Raw genomic sequence first — 20,362 nt, 5'->3', positions numbered from 1 at the left:
CCAATTCCGCACAGACCCCTCCATTCAGCACAGATCCCCCCTTCAGCACAGATGGACCCCCTTTAAGCACAGACCCCCCTTCAGCACAGATGGACCCCCTTCAGCACATACCATCCTTCAGTACAGACCCCCCTTTAGCACAGATGGACCCCCTTCAGCACAGATGGACCCCCCCTTCAGTACAGACCCCCCTTCAGCACATATGGACCCCCCCTTCAGTACAGACCCCCCTTCAGCACAGATGGACCCCCCATTCAGTACAAACCCCCTTCAGCACAGACGGACCACCCCCCCCCTCCCCCCATCCCATTCAGTACCTCAGATCAGCTATCAGTACGGCACAGGCAGCAGGTTCACTCTGCTCACTGTGCCTCTCTTCAACACTTTCTCTATTTTTTAGGGGGGTCAATTGCCCCCCCCTTGCCCTATGGAGCAGACGCCCATACCCCCAGGCCTTACGAACTAGTGTCCCCACTCAAAAATTTCAGGGTGGGTCTTAAACAGAAAAGGGAGTGGCATTGACAGGAAGGGGTGGGTCATATTTAAATTAGGGGGTGCACGAGTTTAGTCAGGCAGCACAAAACCTAAATACACTACTGGGTGGAGAGACAGAGGCTGCAGCCTGAATATTTATTGAGTATTTCACCAGTCCCTGAGGAGCAGAGCCCAGAAGGTGGGGAGAAAAAACATAAATACTCAGAAGCCTGGCAGTCTGGGAGCCGAGTGCAGGGTCCAACCATCTGTAGGAGACCCCTGTGCTGGGGGCTCTGCCCCCCAGGGGCAGAAGGCAGAAGGGAGAGAAAGGGAGCAAGAGCAGAGGAGAAAAAGTGCAGTATTTGCCCATAAATCAGCTTAAACGGGAACATAATTGATATTTTTTTTTCCTCGCCTTTGTTGACAGTGGTTATGTACAAGTGACATATTTATGGACTTTATGAACGTCATATCCCAGATGAGGTACTTTATGTAATTACTCTCAACTAAAGCAGAAATCACAGTAATTAGCAGACTGCTTATTAATGGTTCAAATAGAGATCACAATAGCAATAGACTGTATGTAACACAGGTATGTTATAAGCAGTAATTTTAATTTGGCAAAAGATGAGAGTAAGGCCTCGTACACACGGGCAAGAATCTCGTCAGTAAAAAAACATTTTTCGCAAAGAGATTCTTGGCAATAATCTCTTGCCGCCCGACATTTCAAAAGAACCACGGTTCTCTTGAAAGGCAAGAACGCAGTGACGTCATCGCATACGACGAGCATGCGCTCGTCACATTTGATGCCGTCGCCGCCATCTTGCTTCACCCTACCTATGCCGTGGAAGCTACCGCGAATGCGTCAAAGTAATTTCAAGCATGCGTGGGTTTCCACGGCGACAGGTAAGTATACACACTCTCGGGTTTCTCGTCGGGAAACGGGCCGACAAGAACCTCGACGAGAAAATAGAGCGCAGGTTCTCTATTTTTCTCGTCGAGATTTTGGCCAGATTTTCCGATGCGAAACCTGAAAGCCTCGTACACACGAACGTTTTTCTCGGCAAGAAACTTCACTCTGATGTACATAGCCTGAACAGAGAACAGAGCTGTGGGAGGCTCCAAGCAGGCCCCACCCACTACAGGCTGAGGGGGCGGAGACAAGACCAGTCATCCTGCACAAGGAGAGAGCGCAGCAGTGACCGGTCTTTATTACAGGAAGTTCCTGAATACACAGGGCTCTTGTATTTACACACTATTTGCTTGTCTCAGAGCTCAGATTTACCAATAAATTGCCAATATCTGCTCCCATATTAGCATTGCGTATGATGGTCACAATCCATACACTCGGGGGTCTTTTGTTAACTTTTGGCAGGAGCAAAAAGAGATAAATATACACACAAATACATATCATTCAAATAAAGTCCCACAAAAAATAAATAAAAATACAGGCTATGATAACCAGTGATAGTGGGTCTGCAAATACAATCTTATGAGCTCTACATATGTCGTCATTTTAGTCTTTCCTTCATTGGGAAGTAAGGTCGTGACGTCACACACAATTCATGTCCCCACATGTGACAGTCCGGACAGCAGCTGTTCTCGGTGACGTCACCGGCTCCGCCCTCTCCCGTGCTTGCTTGGCTCTCCTTCTCCCCACCTCCCCCTGGGCATCAGAGATTGGAGGAGATGGCGGATCCGGGCCCCGGGCGATCTCTGGGCTCCTACTCCCCGGTGGACTATATGAGCATCACCAGCTTCCCCCGCCTGCCCGAGGAGGAGACCGGGGGAGAGCCGGGACCGAGAACCGGGGAAGAGGACACCTTCCTAGGGGAGCATGATGCGGGTAACTGGCTGGATGGATGGAGGAAGGAAGGAAGGAAGGCTGCATCATCCGTGTACCGATCCCTATGTCCATCCGTGTACCACTGCATCCTCATCCCATCCCATGTACCATCCTCATCCGTGTACCGATACAGCCTCATCCCCATCCGTGTACCATCCTCATCCCTTGTACCAATGTATCTCTATCCTTCCCATCCCATGTACCATCCTCATCCCTTGTACCAATGTATCTCCATCCTTCCCATCCCATGTACCATCCTCATCCCTTGTACCAATGTATCTCCATCCTTCCCATCCCATGTACCATCCTCATCCCTTGTACCAATGTATCTCCATCCCATCCCATGTACCATCCTCACCCCTTGTACCAATGTATCTCCATCCCCATCCCATGTAGCATCCTCATCCCTTGTACCAATGTATCCCCATCTTTCCCATCCCATGTACCATCCTCATCCCTTGTACCAATGTATCTCCATCCCATCCCATGTAGCATCCTCATCCCTTGTACCAATGTATCTCCATCCCATCCCATGTACCATCCTCATCCCTTGTACCAATGTATCTCCATCCCATCCCATGTACCATCCTCATCCCTTGTACCAATGTATCTCCATCCCATCCCATGTACCATCCTCATCCCTTGTACCAATGTATCCCCATCTTTCCCATCCCATGTACCATCCTCATCCCTTGTACCAATGTATCTCCATCCCATCCCATGTACCATCCTCATCCCTTGTACCAATGTATCTCCATCCCATGTACCATCCTCATCCCTTGTACCAATGTATCTCCATCCCATCCCATGTACCATCCTCATCCCTTGTACCAATGTATCTCCATCCCATCCCATGTACCATCCTCATCCCTTGTACCAATGTATCTCCATCCCATCCCATGTATCATCCTCATCCCTTGTACCAATGTATCTCCATCCCATCCCATGTACCATCCTCATCCCTTGTACACTGCATCCTTATCACATGTACAACTTTATCCTCCATCTCTGTCATATTAACCATTTCATCCCCATCTCCTCTATCACTGCACCTTCACCGTTGTATCCTGCGTGTTTATTATTGCTTATCATAATACCAATATATCCTACATCTCAGTCTGATCGCGCTGCATCTTCATCACTTCTCATAATATATTCATAACACTTGTATCATTGCGTCCTCCAGCTCCACCATAATAACCAATGAATCCTGAATTGACACTTCGTGCACCACCACATTGTCATCATCACGTGTGCCATGGCATCCAACATCTCCAGCTCATGTACTATTACTTCCAACACCTCCATCTCTTGTACTGTTGCATCCAACATCTCTGTCTTACATATTATCGCAATCAACATCTCAATCTCACCTTTCATTGCATCCAACATCTCCATCTTATGTACCATTATGTCCTGCATCTCCATCCCATGGACCATTGCATCCAACATCTCCATATCATGTACCATTATGACCTGCATCTCCATCCCATGGACCATTGTATCCAACATCTCCATCTTATGTACCATTATGTCCTGCATCTCCATCCCATGGACCATTGTATCCAACATCTCCATCTCATGTACCATTATGTCCTGCATCTCCATCCCATGGACCATTGTATCCAACATCTCCATATCATGTACCATTATGTCCTGCATCTCTATCCCATGGGCCATTGTATCCAACATCTCCATATCATGTACCATTATGTCCTGCATCTCCATCCCATGGACCACTGTATCCAACATCTCCATATCATGTACCATTATGTCCTGCATCTCCCATCCCATGGACCATTGTATCCAACATCTCCATATCATGTACCATTATGTCCTGCATCTCCATCCCATGGACCATTGTATCCAACATGTCCATATCATGTACCATTATGTCCTGCATCTCCATCCCATGGACCATTGCATCCAACATCTCCATCTTATGTACCATTATGTCCTGCATCTCCCATCCCATGGACCATTGTATCCTGCATCTCCATCTCATGTACAAATGTATTCTGCAAAGAAAAAGAGCTGCTGCTCCAGGTGTATGATGATAACCTGAGGTGGAATGTCTCGTCACGTGCCTGTCCCGGCCCGCCTCCGTGGGAAACTTGTAAGAAAAGAAATGGCTGCACATCCAGGAATTTCGATTGTCTTTTATTGTTCAAAGTGATGACACCAAAGACACCAACACGAGGTCACGTTGATGCGTTTCACACAAACATCTTGTGCTTAATCATTACTGTAATGATTAAGCACAAGATGTTTGTGTGAAACGCGTCAACGTGACCTCGTGTTGGTGTCTTTGGTGTCATCACTTTGAACAATATAAGGCAATCGGAATTCCTGGATGTGCAGTTATTTATTTTCTTACAATGTATTCTGCAGCTCCATCCCATGGACCATTAGATCCAACATCTCAATCTCATGAATCATTGCATCCAATATCTCCATCTCATGTATTGCATCCATCTCCATCTCATGTACCATTGTATCCAATATTTCCATCCCATGTACTATTTCATCCAATATCTCCATCTCATGTATCATTGCATCCAACATCTCCATCTCATGTACCATTGTATTCAATATCTCCATCTCATGTACCATTACATCCAATATCTCCATCTCATGTACCATTGCATACAATATTTCAATCTCACGTATCATTGCATCCAACATCTCCATCTCATGTACCATCGTATTTAATATCTCCATCTCATGTACCATTACATCCAATATCTCCATCGTATTTAATATCTCCATCTCATGTACCATTACATCCAATATTTCAATCTCACGTATCATTGCATCCAACATCTCCATCTCCTGTACCATTGCATCCAACATCTCCATCTCCTGTACCATTGCATCCAATATCTCCATTTCATGTACCATTGCATCCAATATCTCCACCTCATGTATCTCTGTCTTACATATTATTGCAATCAACATCTCAATCTCACGTTTCATTACATCCAACATCTCCATCTTATGTATCATTATGTCCTGCATCTCCATCCCATGGACCATTGCATCCAACATCTTCATCTCATGTACCATTGTATCCTGCATCTCCATCTCATGTACCAATGTATTCTGCATCTCCATCCCATGGGCCATTGCATCCAACATCTCAATCTCACGAATCATTGCATCCAACAACTTTATATTATGTACCATTGTATCCTACGTCTCCATCTCATATACCATTGTATCCAAAATCTCCATCTCAAGTACCATTGCATCCAATATTTCCATCTCATGTATCATTGCATCCAACATCTTTATTGCATGTATCATTGCATCCAATATCTCCATTCCATGTAACATTTCATCCAATATCTCCATCTCATGTACCATTGTATTTAAAATATCCATCTCATGTACCATTGCATCCAATATCTCAATCTCATATATCATTTCATTCAAAATATCCATCTCATGTACCATTGCATCCAACATCTCCATCTCCTGTGCCATTGCCTCCAATCCAAAATCTCCATCTTGTGTACCATTGCATCCAATATCTCAATATCACGTATCATTTCATCAAGAATCTCCAACTCATGTACCATTGCATCCAACATCTCCATCTCATGTAGCATTGCATCCAATATCTCCATCTCATGTAGCATTGCATCCAACATCTCCATCTTATGTAGCATTGCATCCAATATCTCCATCCCATGTACCATTTCATCCAAAATCTCCATCTTGTGTACCATTGCATCCAATATCTCAATATCACGTATCATTTCATCAAGAATCTCCAACTCATGTACCATTGCATCCAACATCTCCATCTCATGTAGCATTGCATCCAATATCTCCATCTCATGTAGCATTGCATCCAATATCTCCATCTTATGTAGCATTGCATCCAATATCTCCATCTTATGTACCATTTCATCCAAAATCTCCATCTCATCTACCATTGCATCCAATATCTCCACCTCATGTACCCTTGAATCCAAAATCTTTATCCCACATATCATTGCATTCAACATCTCCATCGCATGTACCATTGGATCCTGTATCTCCATTGCATGTACCATTGCATCCTTCATCCAACACTTGTACCGGTGGACCCTTTGTCTTTATGATATTTGCTACACATCTGCCTATACCATGTTCTAGTGTAGCTGTTACTTCATCACATTTACTAGTGTATCTGTCAACCTACCGAATAGAGCAGAGTGTTGGGTATCCATCACATATACAAGCCGTCTGCCTTATTGCCCAATCTGTGATTATCATCATAAATATAACTTGCATTAATAAGGTATAATAATATATAATTAGTGATAGTAGAATTGTTATTAGAATAATAAGTGCCCAGGTAGTGATATAGTATGCAAGTGCTGTAACGCTTTATATTTAGAATTAAACCGAACAATAAAAGAAGATCTCTGATAGACTGCAATAGGTTACTGTCCCTTACCATGTGAAATAATACTGATTGTTCTTCCGTTTTATATGCAGTTTTAGAATATTATAGTGTATCTATAGCCAAAATATAATTTTTTGGGTGGAGTGGGTAAAGATTAGAACCCCCGATCAGGTTTTACCGCCGCTTTGTTGGAAAGATTCTTCATTAACCACTTCAGCCCCAGAAGAATTTATCCCTTTCCTGACCAGATTCGTCACTGCGTTGCTTTAACTGACAATTGCGTGGTTGTGCGACGTGGCTCCCAAACAAAATTGACCTCCTTTTTTTCCCCCACAAGTAGAGCTTTCTTTTGGTGGTATTTGATCACCTCTGCGTTTTTTATTTTTTGCGCTATAAACAAAAAAAGAGCGACAATTTTGAAAAAGAAACAATATTTTTAACTTTTTGCTATAATAAATATCCCCAAAAAAGATATAAAAAAAAGTTTTTTCTCAGTTTAGGCTGATATGTATTCTTCTACATATTTTTGGTAAAAATAAAGAATAAAAAAAAACCGCAATAAGCATATATTGATTGGTTTGCACAAACGTTATAGCATCTAAAAAATAGGGGATCGTTTGATGGCATTTTTATTATAATTATTTGTACTAGTAATGGCGCCGATCTGCGATTTTTATTGTGACTGCGACATTATGGTGGACACATCGGACACTTTTGACGCTATTTTGGGACCATTGTCATTTATACAGCAATTAGTGCTATAAAAATGCACTGATTACTGTGTAAATTACACTGGCAGGAAAGGGGTTGACCACTAGAGGGCGAGGAAGGGGTTAAGTGTGTCCTAGGGAGTGATTCTAACTGTGGGGGGCTGGGCTACCAGTGAAACAACATTGATCACTGCTCCCGATCACAGGGAGCAGTAGATCAGTGTCCTGTCACAAGGCAGAACAGGGAAATGCCTTGTTTACACAGACATCTCCCTGTTCTGCAGCTCCGTTATACGATCGCGGGACACCAGCGGACATCGAGTCCGCGGGTCCTGCGGGCACGGTCACGGAGCTTGCGGCAGGGGCGCACGTGCCCACACGGCGGCACATTCAAAGCAACGTACGTTGCTTTGCGCAGCCGTGGCCATTCTGACGATATATATCTACTTGCGGCAGGGGCGCGCGTGCTCACACGGCGGTAAATTCAAAACAATGTACGTTGCTTTGCGCAGCCGTGCCATTCTGACGATGTATATCTACTGGACGGTCAGCAAGCGGTTAAAGGGATAGTCCACGTTTACCACATCTGCCTGTGCAGATAAGGGGCATCTGTAGATGAAAACAAAGGGGTAGATTCAGGTAGATTGGCTTAATTTTCTGCGGGCGTAGCGTATCTCAGATACGCTACGCCGCCGTAACTTAGTGAGGCAGGTTCTGTATTCACCAAGAACCTGCGCCCTAAGTTACGGCGGCATAGCGTAAATCTGCCGGCCTAAGCGCGCCTAATTCAAATTGTGAAGAGGTGGGCGTGTTTTATGCAAATAAAACATGACCCCACGTAAATTATGTTTTTGACGGCGCATGCGTCGTCCGTGAAAGTAACCCAGTGCGCATGCTCCAAATTAACCCGCAAAAAGCCAATGCTTTCGACGTGAACGTAAATTACGCACAGCCCCATTCACGGACGACTTACGCAAACGACGTAAAATTTTCAAAATTCAACGCAGGAACGACGTCCATACTTAACATAGGATACGCCTCATATAGCAGGGGTAACTTTACGCCAGAAACAGCCTAACGTAAACAATGTAAAAAAATGCGCCGGGCGGACGTACGTTTCTGAATCGGTGTAACTACCTAATTTGCATATTCCTCGCGGAAATCGACGGAAGCGCCACCTAGCGGCCAGCCTAAATATGCAACTAAGATACGACGGCGTAACAGACTTACGCCAGTCGGATCTTAGCCAAATTCCGGCGTATCTTGTTTTCTGAATACAGAAAAAAGATAGGCCGGAGCAACCTAGAAGTTACGCGGCGTATCAATAGATACGCCAGCGTAACTTCTTTATGAATCTACCCCAAACTGTGCAGCTCTGACTAAAATTGAATAAAGCCCTTGATATAGGTTTAGGCCATTTACATACCTTATGAAGCCTGACTGGAATACTCCCAGGATGTTGAAGTGAGGCCTAGTCATCTCTGCTCACCTCCTCCATCACAGGGATGAACTCTCAAATGCTGCTCTTAGAGCTACTTCATCAGGGGAGAGAAAAAGCATATGAGGGGGCTTGGATCAGAGAAAGAGATGATGGACTAGGTGAGCAGAGATGACTAGGCCTCACTTAGAAACATCCTGGGAGTATTTCAGTCAGGCTTTATAAGGTATGTAAATGGCCTACATGTACAGCAAGGGCTTTATTCATTTTTAGTCAGAGCTGCACAGTTTGTTTTAATCTACAAACTTCCCTTACCTGCATAGGCAGTTATTTATTTTTTTGTAAAGGTGAACCATCCTTTTAACAACACAGAGAAAAGTAAACTTAAAAAAAAAAAAGATTTAAAGTGGTATTTTATCCAAAAATGTATTATCATTTTCTGAATTAATGGTGAATGCAAATGAAAGTTTACCTTATAAATGCTGCATCCCATGGGCAGATATGTGGTAAACGTTTTATCCTTTTCTCCTCCTTTCTTTTACAGTCATTAAATGTAGCACATTGTAACACTGTTGTAACCAAACATGGTTCAGAACATTGCAACATTTGTTTTAGCTTTAGATACATTTTTATTGGCAATATAGGCAAATACATTGGGGGAGAGTTACTAAAACTGGGGCATGAAAAAATCTGGTGCAGCTCTGCATATAAACCAATCAGCTTCCAAGTTTAAGGCCCCTTTCACACTGAGGAGTTTATCAGGCGCTTTAGCGCTAAAAATAGCATCGAAATACCGCCTGAAAAACTCCTGCCCTGCATTCTCAGAGTGAAAGCCTGAGGGCTTTCACACTGAGGAGATGTGCTGGCGGGACCGCTCCAAAAGTCCTGCCAGCAGCATCTTTGGAGCGGTGAGAGGAGCTGTGTGTTTACCACTCCTTCACCGCTCCTTTCCATTGAAAGCAATGGGAAACCACGGTAATACCGCCGGCAACGTGCATTGCCGGCGGTATTAACTCTTTTCCGGCCGTTAGCGGGGGTTAATACCGCACCGCTAGCGGCCGAATACCGCCGTGATTCCGCTGCAACTCAGACGGTATAGCGCCGCTAAAAACAGCGCCGCTATACTGCCACAGCACATCCCGCCCCAGTGTGAAAGGGGCCTAAGGCCCCTTTCACATGTGCGGACCGTATGTCCGCATTTTCATCCATCCGTTTGCAGATGAAAACGGGACATACATTGGTCCCTATGTGATTGCGGGTGTCAGCGGATGAACATCCGCTGACACCCGTAATCACCCGCCTACGCAAAGATCCGATTTTGCGAAAGGAAGAAAATCCTATTTTTTCTTCCGTCTGCGGATCGGATAGAATGAACACGGACACGCGGTCCGTGTTCATCCGATCCCCCCATAGGGGAGAGCGGAGAAAAGACAGGGCGGTTTTTACTGAGGGGATCCCCGCTGAGCTGACGGACACACGGAGGCGGATCATTACTGATCCGCCCTGTGTGAAAGGGCCCTTATTGTCAAAGCTTGATCGAACAAGCTGATGTTAGAAGCTGATTGGCTACCATGCACAGCTGAACCAAATTCTAAGTGCTCCAGTTTTACTAAATCACCCCAATGTATGATGAAGAAGTTAACCTGTATCTATACGCCATTTTTTTAAGTTTTGTGTGTAAAGTTTAGAAGTCCTAGCAGTTTGTACTTTTTTTCCAGTGGACAGTGTCAGTAGGGTAGAGATTGGTATCACTAGGGCAGTGGATGGTGTTAGTAGTTTTTTTCACAATAACATTTTTTTGTCGTTTTTTTTTTTTTTTTTTTTTTTTTTAGGAGCCCTGGTAGGGGGCTTTGGTGAAAAATTAGGGGTTTAAACAGGGGAAATCTGCACCACACAGGGTGATTAGAGTGCGCCCGGCACACCCGACCACACCCTGTGCGCACACCTATGGTTGTTCCAAACATCTTACAGGACTAACCACTGATCTTAACCTCCCTGGTGGTATGATTCTTTTAGAAAAAAGGTGCTGAAAGCGGTACCATTATTTGCAAGGAAATTTGGCATTTTATATTGTAGGCCTGTAATTCTTAGGAATAACTCACTTAAATCTGACCAAACAAAAGTATTGTAGGGATCCCGGGTATGAAATTTTTTTAAAAACAAAATTATAAATTATAATATAATAAATAATTATAAATAATTATAACAAATAATAATATAATTATAATAAAAATGATTCAATAATGTAATCAACTCAAAATCACTGAAATTTGCTCAGTCGCTGTCATTATTTTTTTTTTTTATGACGAATTTCCCCACAAATCGCTATCGCACAATTCTGCAAGTGATTATAATTTATTATCGCTGTTTTCTAGCTGCTCTAAAACCATTTTTGACATAAAAAGACACTTTTGGTTGCTATGGACAATCTACAGTTTGCAGGGAAAAAGTTTTTATTACATAAAAGTACATGTAGGACACTGGGCAGACCACTAGGGACAAAGGGGGTGTGTATTTTTTACATACAGTACTGTAATCTATAAGATTACAGTATACTGTATGTATAGTGTTTGTTTACGTTTTTGAATTTGGCGCCGTTCTCCGCTCCCGTGCGTCGTAACGTCGCAGGGAACGGAGATCGGCCGCACAGGAGGACGCTGTGTGAATTGAGCGAGGTCCCGCTCGCTCACACATCGCGGTGGCATCGCTGGATCCAGGGACAAGGTAAGTAAACCATGCCTGTGGATCTAGCGAGGCGAGCCCGAGTCTGACTCGGGGTTAATGATCGCAGCACAGAAATCTAACCCCGAGTCAGACTCGGGAACACCGCCAGGGGGGTTAAGTGGATGTTAGCTGCCTCAAATTCTTCTCTTTTTCTGTAATCCCAGACAGACTCGATGATGTTGAGATCAGGACTCAGTGGGAGACTGTAGGGGCCAAACCATCACTTCCAGGACTCCTTGTTCTTCTTTATGTTGAAGATAGTTCTCAATGACAGTGGCTATGCTTGGGGTCGTTGTTCTGTTGTGGTATAACTTTGGGGGCAATCGCATGCCTCCCTGATAGTATGGCATGATGGATAAGTATCTGCCTGCATTTTTCAGCATTGATGACACCATTGATCCTGACCAAATCTCCAACTCCATTTGCAGAAATGCAGCCCCAAACCTGCTAGGAACCTCCACCATGCTTCACTGTTCCCTGCAGACACTCATTATTGTACCGCTCTCCAGCCCTTCGGTAAACAAACTGCCTCCTGCTACAGCCACATATTTCACATTTTGGCTCATCAGTTCAGAGCACCCACTGCCATTTTTCTGAAGCCCAGTTCCTATGTTTTCATGCATAGTTGAGTTGCTCAACCTTGTTTACACGTCGGAGGTATGGCTTTTTGGCTGCAATTCTTCCATGAAAACCACTTCTGGCCAGACTTCTCCAGACAGGAGATGGGTGTACCTGGGTCTGACTGGTTTCCTCCAGTACTGTGCTGATGGCACTGCTGGACATCTTCAGAAATCGAAGGGAAGTATGCATGATGTGTCTTTCTTCTGCTGCATTAAGGCCCCTTTCACATTAGACTTGTAGCCGCGGTGGCGGTATATCGCAGCGGGAATCAGCCGCTAGCGGTGCGGTATTAACCCCCTCTAGCGGGCGATAAAGGGTTAATACCGCCCGCAATGCGCCTCTATAGAGGCGCATTGCGGGCGGTATTGCCGCGATTTCCCATTGTATTCACCGCTCCAAAGATGCTGCTGACAGGAGATTTGTTTGTCTCCCGCCAGCGCATCGCTTCAGTGTGAAAGCCCTCGGGCTTTCACATTGAATAGGCAGTGAAGGAGTTTTTCAGGCGGGATAGCAGCGCTATTTTTAGCGCTGTACCGCCTGAAAAACTCCTCAATGTGAAAGGGGCCTAAGCAGGGGCGGACTGACAACTCATGGGGCCCCCGGGCAATAGAAGACTATGGGGCCCCTGGGCTTACAGATGGCCACCACGCCAGGAGGCAGTGCAGAGGCGGGGCAGCTAAAATCTTGGGATTTTCACATCAGAAGCATGTTGGTTTCAGACATATCAGGGACAGATGTAAAAAAAACATAGATTTGAGGCTTTAGGGGAGAAAACAGATACCGGTATATCTAAAACTGCAACGTTGGACAGGCTTGAGGTATAGAAAGAGAAGAGCTCACTGTTTATCTTTGAGGATAAGCAAAGAGAACATATAACTGGGGATTGGGAATTTCTTGTAACATGGGAATACATTGCATGCTCTCTCTTCCTCGTTCCCTCTGCGTTTTTCTTTTATACAGTCATGCCAAAATTTCATTAAAAGCATGTACTGCAAATGAATTAATAATTTAGGGCTGCTGAGATTAAATCAACCACATTAGGAGTGTTTCAGTTATTCTTTAACTATCTCTTGTCCACAGTGCCGGCCCAAGACATTGTGCTGCCTGGGACCAAGAATGAAATGCTGCCCCCCCCCCCCCCAGAAAAAAATCACGCCAACCAAAAGGCCCCCACATTCATTATTTTATATCATGATAACTAAAGGGGACCCGTCATGGCTCTATACATGTATAAAGGAGTATAAAGAGGACCTGTCATTACTCTTTACATGTAAAGGGATATCAAGAGGACCTGTCATGGCTCTATAAATGTATATAGGACTATAAAGAGTACTTAACATGGCTCTATACACGTATAAAGGAGTATAACGAGGGCCTGTCATAGCTCTATAGATGTATAAAGAGAACCTGTCATGGCTCTATACATGTATAAAGAAGTATAAAGAGGACCTGTCATGGCTCTATACATGTATATAGAGGACCTGTCGAGACTCTTTACATGTAAAGGAATATAAAGAGGACCTGCCATGGCTCTATAAATGTATATAGGAGTATAAAGAGGACCTGTCATGGCTCTATACATGTATATAGGAGTATAAAGAGGACCTGCCATGGCTCTATAAATGTATATAGGAGTATAAAGAGGACCTGTCATGGCTCTATACATGTATAAAGGAGTATAAAGAGGACCTGCCATGGCTCTATAAATGTATATAGGAGTATAAAGAGGACCTGTCATGGCTCTATACATGTATATAGGAGTATAAAGAGGACCTGCCATGGCTCTATAAATGTATATAGGAGTATAAAGAGGACCTGTCATGGCTCTATACATGTATAAAGGAGTATAAAGAGGACCTGCCATGGCTCTATAAATGTATATAGGAGTATAAAGAGGACCTGTCATGGCTCTATACATGTATATAGGAGTATAAAGAGGACCTGCCATGGCTCTATAAATGTATATAGGAGTATAAAGAGGACCTGTCATGGCTCTATACATGTATAAAGGAGTATAACGAGGGCCTGTCATGGCTCTATAGATGTATGAAGAGGGCCTGTCATGGCTCTATACATGCATATAGGCGTATAAAAGGACCTGCCATGGCATGTATCCAGAAGTATAAAGGGACCTGTGAATTGCCGGCAGCCACAATGTCTTTTGCGCAAACTAATCAATGTACGCTAATTGTGTTTTTTTTTTGGTACCAAAAATATGTAGAAGAATACATATTGGCCTAAACTGAAGAAAATAGTAAATTTTTCAAAATTTTGGGGATATTTATTATAGCAAAAAGTTAAAAAATATATATATTTATAGCACAAAAAATAAAAAACCGCAGAGGTGATGAAATGTCACCAAAAGAAAGCTCTATTTGTGGGGAAAAAAGGACATCAATTTTATTTGGGTAGCGGAACGGGCTGGCGGGCATCAGTATGCTGCCCCCCTAAGGCTGCATTCACACTATAGCGTACTGAATCGCGTTTTGTCCCGCGAATTGCGGCGGCAAATAGAGGCGTTTTGTACCGCGATTCGCGGCGACAAAACGCCGCGATTGTGAATGCAGCCTGTGACCCCCTCTATGGAGATGGTTCACATCTCCTAGCCGAAAGCCGAAAGACGCCTGAAAAAAAGGTCCGGGACCTTTTTTCAGGCGGCAGGCGTCAGGCGTCCGGCGTTCGGCGTGGAGATGTGAACCATCTCCATAGAGGGCAATGCTAAAGCATCCCTCTGGCGTGTCGGGGCGGCAGCGGCGTTCACACTACAGGCGTATATACGCCTAGGTGTGAACGGGGCCTAAAACTGCTGCCTGGTACCCATGGTACCACCCGGTCCCATCATAGGGCCGGCCCTGCTTGTCCACAGTAAAAGTGACACTAAACTCAAATATGTACCAGTATACTTCAGGCCGGGTACTCACGACCAAACATGTATGGTGAAAGCGGTCCGTCGGACCGTTTTCACCATACATGTCTGCCAGAGGGCTTCTGTACGATGGTTGTACACACCATCGTACAGAAGTCCGCGCGTAAACAATACGCGGGGCGTGTCCGCGGTGTCGCCGCGTCGATGACGCGGTGTCGCCGCGACAATGACGCAGCGACGTGGGCGGCCCGCCTTTAAAATGCTTCCACGCATGCGTCGAAGTCATTCGACGCATGCGAGGGACGGCGGGCGCCTGGACATGTACGGTAGGTCTGTACTGACGACCGTACATGTCCGAGCGGGCAGGATTCCAGCGGACTGTTTTAAAACAAGTCCAGGAATATTTGTCTGCTGGGAAAAGGCCCGGCGGGCAAATGTTTGCTGGAATTCGGCCCGCTCGCGCCCACACACGACCAAACATGTCTGCTGAAACTGGCCTGCGGACCAGTTTCAGCAGACATGTTTGGTCGTGAGTACGGGGCCTAAGTCGTAAAAGTCCCTTCTATTGCCAGAGAGAATTAAAGAGAATTATTAACTATGAATTTATTTTTTAGTTTAGGAGATTTTTATAGTATTTTTTAGCCTTTTGAAAGAGTGGGGAAGTTTTACTAAAACTGGAGAGTGCAAAATCTGGTGCAGCTCTGCATAGAAACCAATCAGCTTCCAGGATTTATTGGCAAAGCCTAATTGAACAAGCGGAAGTTAGAAGCTGATTGGCTACCATACAGAGCTGCACCAGAGTCTGAGTGCTCTAGTTTTAGTAAATCAAACCCCTTATGTTAACCACTTCAGCCCCAGAAGAATTGGCTGCCCAATAACCGGGCCATTTTTTGCGATTCTGCACTGCGTCGCTTTAACTGACAATTACGCGGTCGTGCGACGTTGCACCCGAACAAAATTGATGACCTTGTTTTTCCACAAAAAGAGCTTACTTTTGAGTGGTATTTGATCAGTTCTGTGGTTTTTATTTTTTGCGCGACAATTTGGAAAAAAAAGCAATATTTTTTACTTTTTGTTATAATAAATATCCCCCAAAAATATATAAAAAAAAATATTAATTTCCTCAGTTTAGGCCGATATATATTCTACATATTTTTGGTAAAAAAAATTCAATAAGCGTATATTGATTGGTTTGCACAAAAGTTATAGCCTCTACAAAATAGGGGATAGTTTTATGGCATTTTTATTATTCTTTTTTTTTTCACCAGTAATGGCGGTGATCTACGATTTCTATCGTGACTGCGATATTACGACGGACACATCGGACACGTTTGACACTATTTTGGGACTTTATAGCGATCAGTGCTATAAAAATGCACTGATTACTGTGTAAATGACACTGGCAGGGAAGGGGTTAACCACTAGGAGGCAAGGAAGGGCGTTAAGTGTGTGCTAGGGAGTGATTCTATGAAGGGGCTGGGCTACAAGTGACACAACGGTGATCACTGCTCCCGCTAGGCATCAGATTCAAAGAAACGTACAGGTACGTTGCTTTGTCTGCCTCTGCCATTCTGCCGACGTATATGTACGTGAGGCAGTCAGCAAGTGGTTAAGCTGTCCATACACTGTATAGATTTCAGCTAGTTCCTGATGGACCAACAACATTCGCTTTGTGGGTGGCCCTTTCAGCCCCCTCCTGTCCAACAACCTTCAATTGAAAAATACAATCAGATGAAGCCGCTGTGAGGGTATTCTGACAGCCACTGCTAGTTTTTAAAAAACAACCAATGCATTAGAGGCTGGATGAAAGATTCAGTGCAGTATAACACTTTTGGTCATTTTTTTATGCATCTGCCCCAAAATTTAAGATATTTGTAGAGGAAGAAGGAACAGTTCTTAAAAATTAGGAACTATTAGGAGCTATGTAATACAATTTTTCAGTACCGTATATACTCGAGTATAAGCCGACCCGAATATAAGCCGAGGCACCTAATTTTACCACAAAAAAATGGGAAAACGTATTGACTCGAGTATAAGCCTAGGGTGTCCATCTGCATGCCTCACTGTGCCCATGCCTTACTGTTACTCACTTTGCCTCACTGTGCCCATGCCTCACTGTGCCCATGCCTCAATGTGCCCATGCCTCAATGTGTCCATGCCTCAATGTGTCCATGCCTCAATGTGTCCATGCCTCACTGTGCCCATGCCTCTCTGTGCCCATGCCTCACTGGATCCATGCCTCACTGTGCCCATGACTCACTGTGCCCATGCCTCACTGTGCCCATGCCTCACTATGCCCATGCCCCACTGTGTCCATGACTACACTGACATTTAACATGGGAGTCTACGGCCGGCCGGTACCGGGTCCCCAAAGTCACTGGAGAAATTATCATTTAACATGGGAGTCTATGGAATTGGTGCCTGGCTTTGAAAAATCGGTGCTCCCTGGCCGTAAGTCCCCCGGACAACAAACTTTGCACACTTGTAGAGGAAGAGGGGCTACATGTGTCCCCAAAGTCCTGGAGATCAGGCACAAAAAGATGACTCGAATATAAGCCGACGGGGGCATTTTCAGCACAAAAAAAATGTGCTGAAAAACTCGGCTTATACTCGAATATATACAGTATTTATTTACAAATCCATATACAAATTATACAGTTGCAAGCAATTACATTACGTACAATAGGTGTTGATTTACTAAATACAAATATACAGTTGCCCCAGAGCTTAGTAAATAAGCAGAAGCTCTGCTGACATCCATCATCCAATCATGTGCAGGCAAAATGCTGTTTTTTTTTCTTTCCTGCTCTAGAGCTTAGTAAATAAGGTAAAGCTTCACTTTGCAAAGAATACCTAATCACATGGAAGGAAAATTAACTGCTTGCTGACCAGCCGCCGTATAACTATACGGCGGCAGGTCGGCTCTGCTGGGCGAGAGCACGTAGATCTACGTCATCTCTCCCAGCTCCTGAGCGATCACCGCCGGGCACCCGCGATCGCTTGTTACAGAGTGAGAACCGGGAGCTGTGTGTGTAAACACACAGCTCCCGGGCCTGTCAGAGGAGAAATGCATGAACAGCGATCAGTAATTTCCCCTAGTGAGTCCACCCCCCCTACAGTTAGAACACACCCAGGGAACATACTTAACCCCATCCTCTCTCCCTAGTGTTAACCCCTTCCCTGCCAGTGTCATTTTTATAGTAATCAATGCATTTTTATAGCACTAATCGCTATAAAAATGCCAATGGTCCCAAAAATGTGTCAAAAGTTTTTTCCTAAATAGCTTCCTTTACCTTAGTGCAGTCCTCCTTCACTTACCTCATCCTTCCATTTTGCTTTTAAACCCCCCTGGCGGTATTCCCAAGTCTGACTCGGGGTGAGATTTTTTGGCTACGATCGGTAACCCCGAGTCAGACTCAGGCTCGCTGAATCCACAGGCTTGGTTTACTTACCTTGTCCCTGGATCCAGCGATGCCACCGCGCTGTGTGAGCGAGCGGGACCTCGCTCGATTCACACAGTGCCTCTGTGTGCCGCCGATCTCCGTTCCCTGCGACGTTACGACGCACGGGGGCGGAGAACGGCGCCAAATTCAAAAAGGTAAACAAACACAATACATACAGTATACTGTAATCTTATAGATTACAGTACTGTATGTAAAAAATACACCTCCCCCTTGTCCCTAGTGGTCTGCCCAGTGTCCTGCATGTACTTTTATATAATAAAATCTGTTCTTTCTGCCTGCAAACTGTAGATTGTCCATAGCAACCAAAAGTGTCCCTTTATGTCAAAAATGGTTTTAGAGCAGCTAGAAAACAGCGATAATAAATTATAATCACTTGCAGAATTGTCCGATAGCGATTTGTGGGGAAATTCGTCATAAAAAAATAAAAGTAATGACAGCAACAATTCTGCAACTGAGCAAATTTCAGTGATTTTGAGTTGATTACATTATTGAATCATTTTTATTGTAATTATTTATAATTATTTATTATATTATAATTTATAATTTTGTTTTTAAAAAAATGTCATACCCGGGATGCCTACTAGACTCTTGTTTGGTCAGATTTAATTGAGTTATTCCTAAAAATTACAGGCCTACAGTATAAAACGCCAAATTTCCTTGCAAATAATGAAATAATGAAATGAAATAATCATACCGTCAGGGAGGTTAAATGTCCTTATTTCTTCTGGGAAATCCTCACTTCCTGTTCTTCTGTCTGTAACTCCACACAGTAATGCGAGGCTTTCTCCCTGGTGTGGAGTGTCGTGCTCGCCCCCTCCCTTGGACTACAGGAGTGTCAGGACGCTCTCTACGTTGCAGATAGAGAAAGGAGCTGTGTGTTAGTGGGCGTCCTGAGCTCCTTTCTCTATCTGCAACGTAGAGAGCGTCCTGACACTCCTGTAGTCCAAGGGAGGGGGCGAGCACGACACTCAACACCAGGGAGAAAGCCTTGCATTACTGTGTGGAGTTACAGACAGAAGAACAGGAAGTGAGGATTTCTCAGAAGAAATAAGGACATTTAAAAGCAAAATGGAAGGATGAGGTAAGTGAAGGAGGACTGCACTAAGGTAAAGGAAGCTATTTAGGGAAACAAATTGTCCCTTTACAACCCCTTTAAGGTTATCAATGCTAAAAAAAAAATAGATTTGTGTCTTACCTGAGGCTGGAGGCAGGTACACAACCAGTCAGTAGAGTTTATCATTTTGTTCTGTTTGTATGTCTGTCTGACCACCCTCTGTGCCCTATCTCTATATCTCTGCACTGTTTGCGTCATTGTGATGTGATGCCACAGGGTCAACTTGCATTCTGTGCCAACATTTTCATATCTTCACTGTAAGCAATGCACAATCTCTTTATGGGTTCAAGAGGTATTTATTAAATGGAATGTTCAGAATGCACCTCCACTCGAATACAGATACCTGGTACTAGCTGTGCTTATTTAATATAAATTCACACGTGGCCTTAGACATAAAACAGAGGAGTAACATATACAGTGAAGTTATTCAAAAGAACAAATATGACATTATACTTCAAACTTCAGACCATCCTGAACAGCTGAAAGACAACATCTGATTGGTTGCTTTGATGTATAAGCTTTACACTGCTCTGTGAATAATATACAGTACAGTATCTCACAAAAGTGAGTACACCCCTCACATTTTTGCACATTTTATTATATCTTTTCATGTGACAACACAAGAAATTACACTTTGCTACAATGTAAAGTCGTGAGTGTACAGCTTGTATAACAGTGTCAATTTGCGCTCAAAATAGCTTAACACACA

The 20,362-nt window shown here is 44.1% G+C and overlaps 1 protein-coding gene across 1 annotated transcript in view; it reads left to right on the top strand.

Annotated features, from left to right (window-relative positions):
• The first annotated feature begins 2,100 nt into the window (after positions 1-2,100).
• Positions 2,101-20,362, top strand: part of GGT7 (gamma-glutamyltransferase 7) — an 82,073-nt gene continuing 63,811 nt past the window's right edge. The window contains exon 1 of the mRNA XM_040330397.1: positions 2,101-2,320. Within this exon, the coding sequence (XP_040186331.1) occupies positions 2,164-2,320 (157 nt within the window). The 5' untranslated portion in view covers positions 2,101-2,163. The remainder of the gene's footprint in view (positions 2,321-20,362) is intronic.

This window comes from Rana temporaria, chromosome 12 (genome assembly GCF_905171775.1).
Source record: "Rana temporaria chromosome 12, aRanTem1.1, whole genome shotgun sequence".
Classification (NCBI taxonomy): Eukaryota; Metazoa; Chordata; class Amphibia; order Anura; family Ranidae; genus Rana; species Rana temporaria.
The sequence above is the reverse complement of the archived record's forward strand: the minus strand, read 5'-3'. Positions and strand labels throughout refer to the sequence as shown.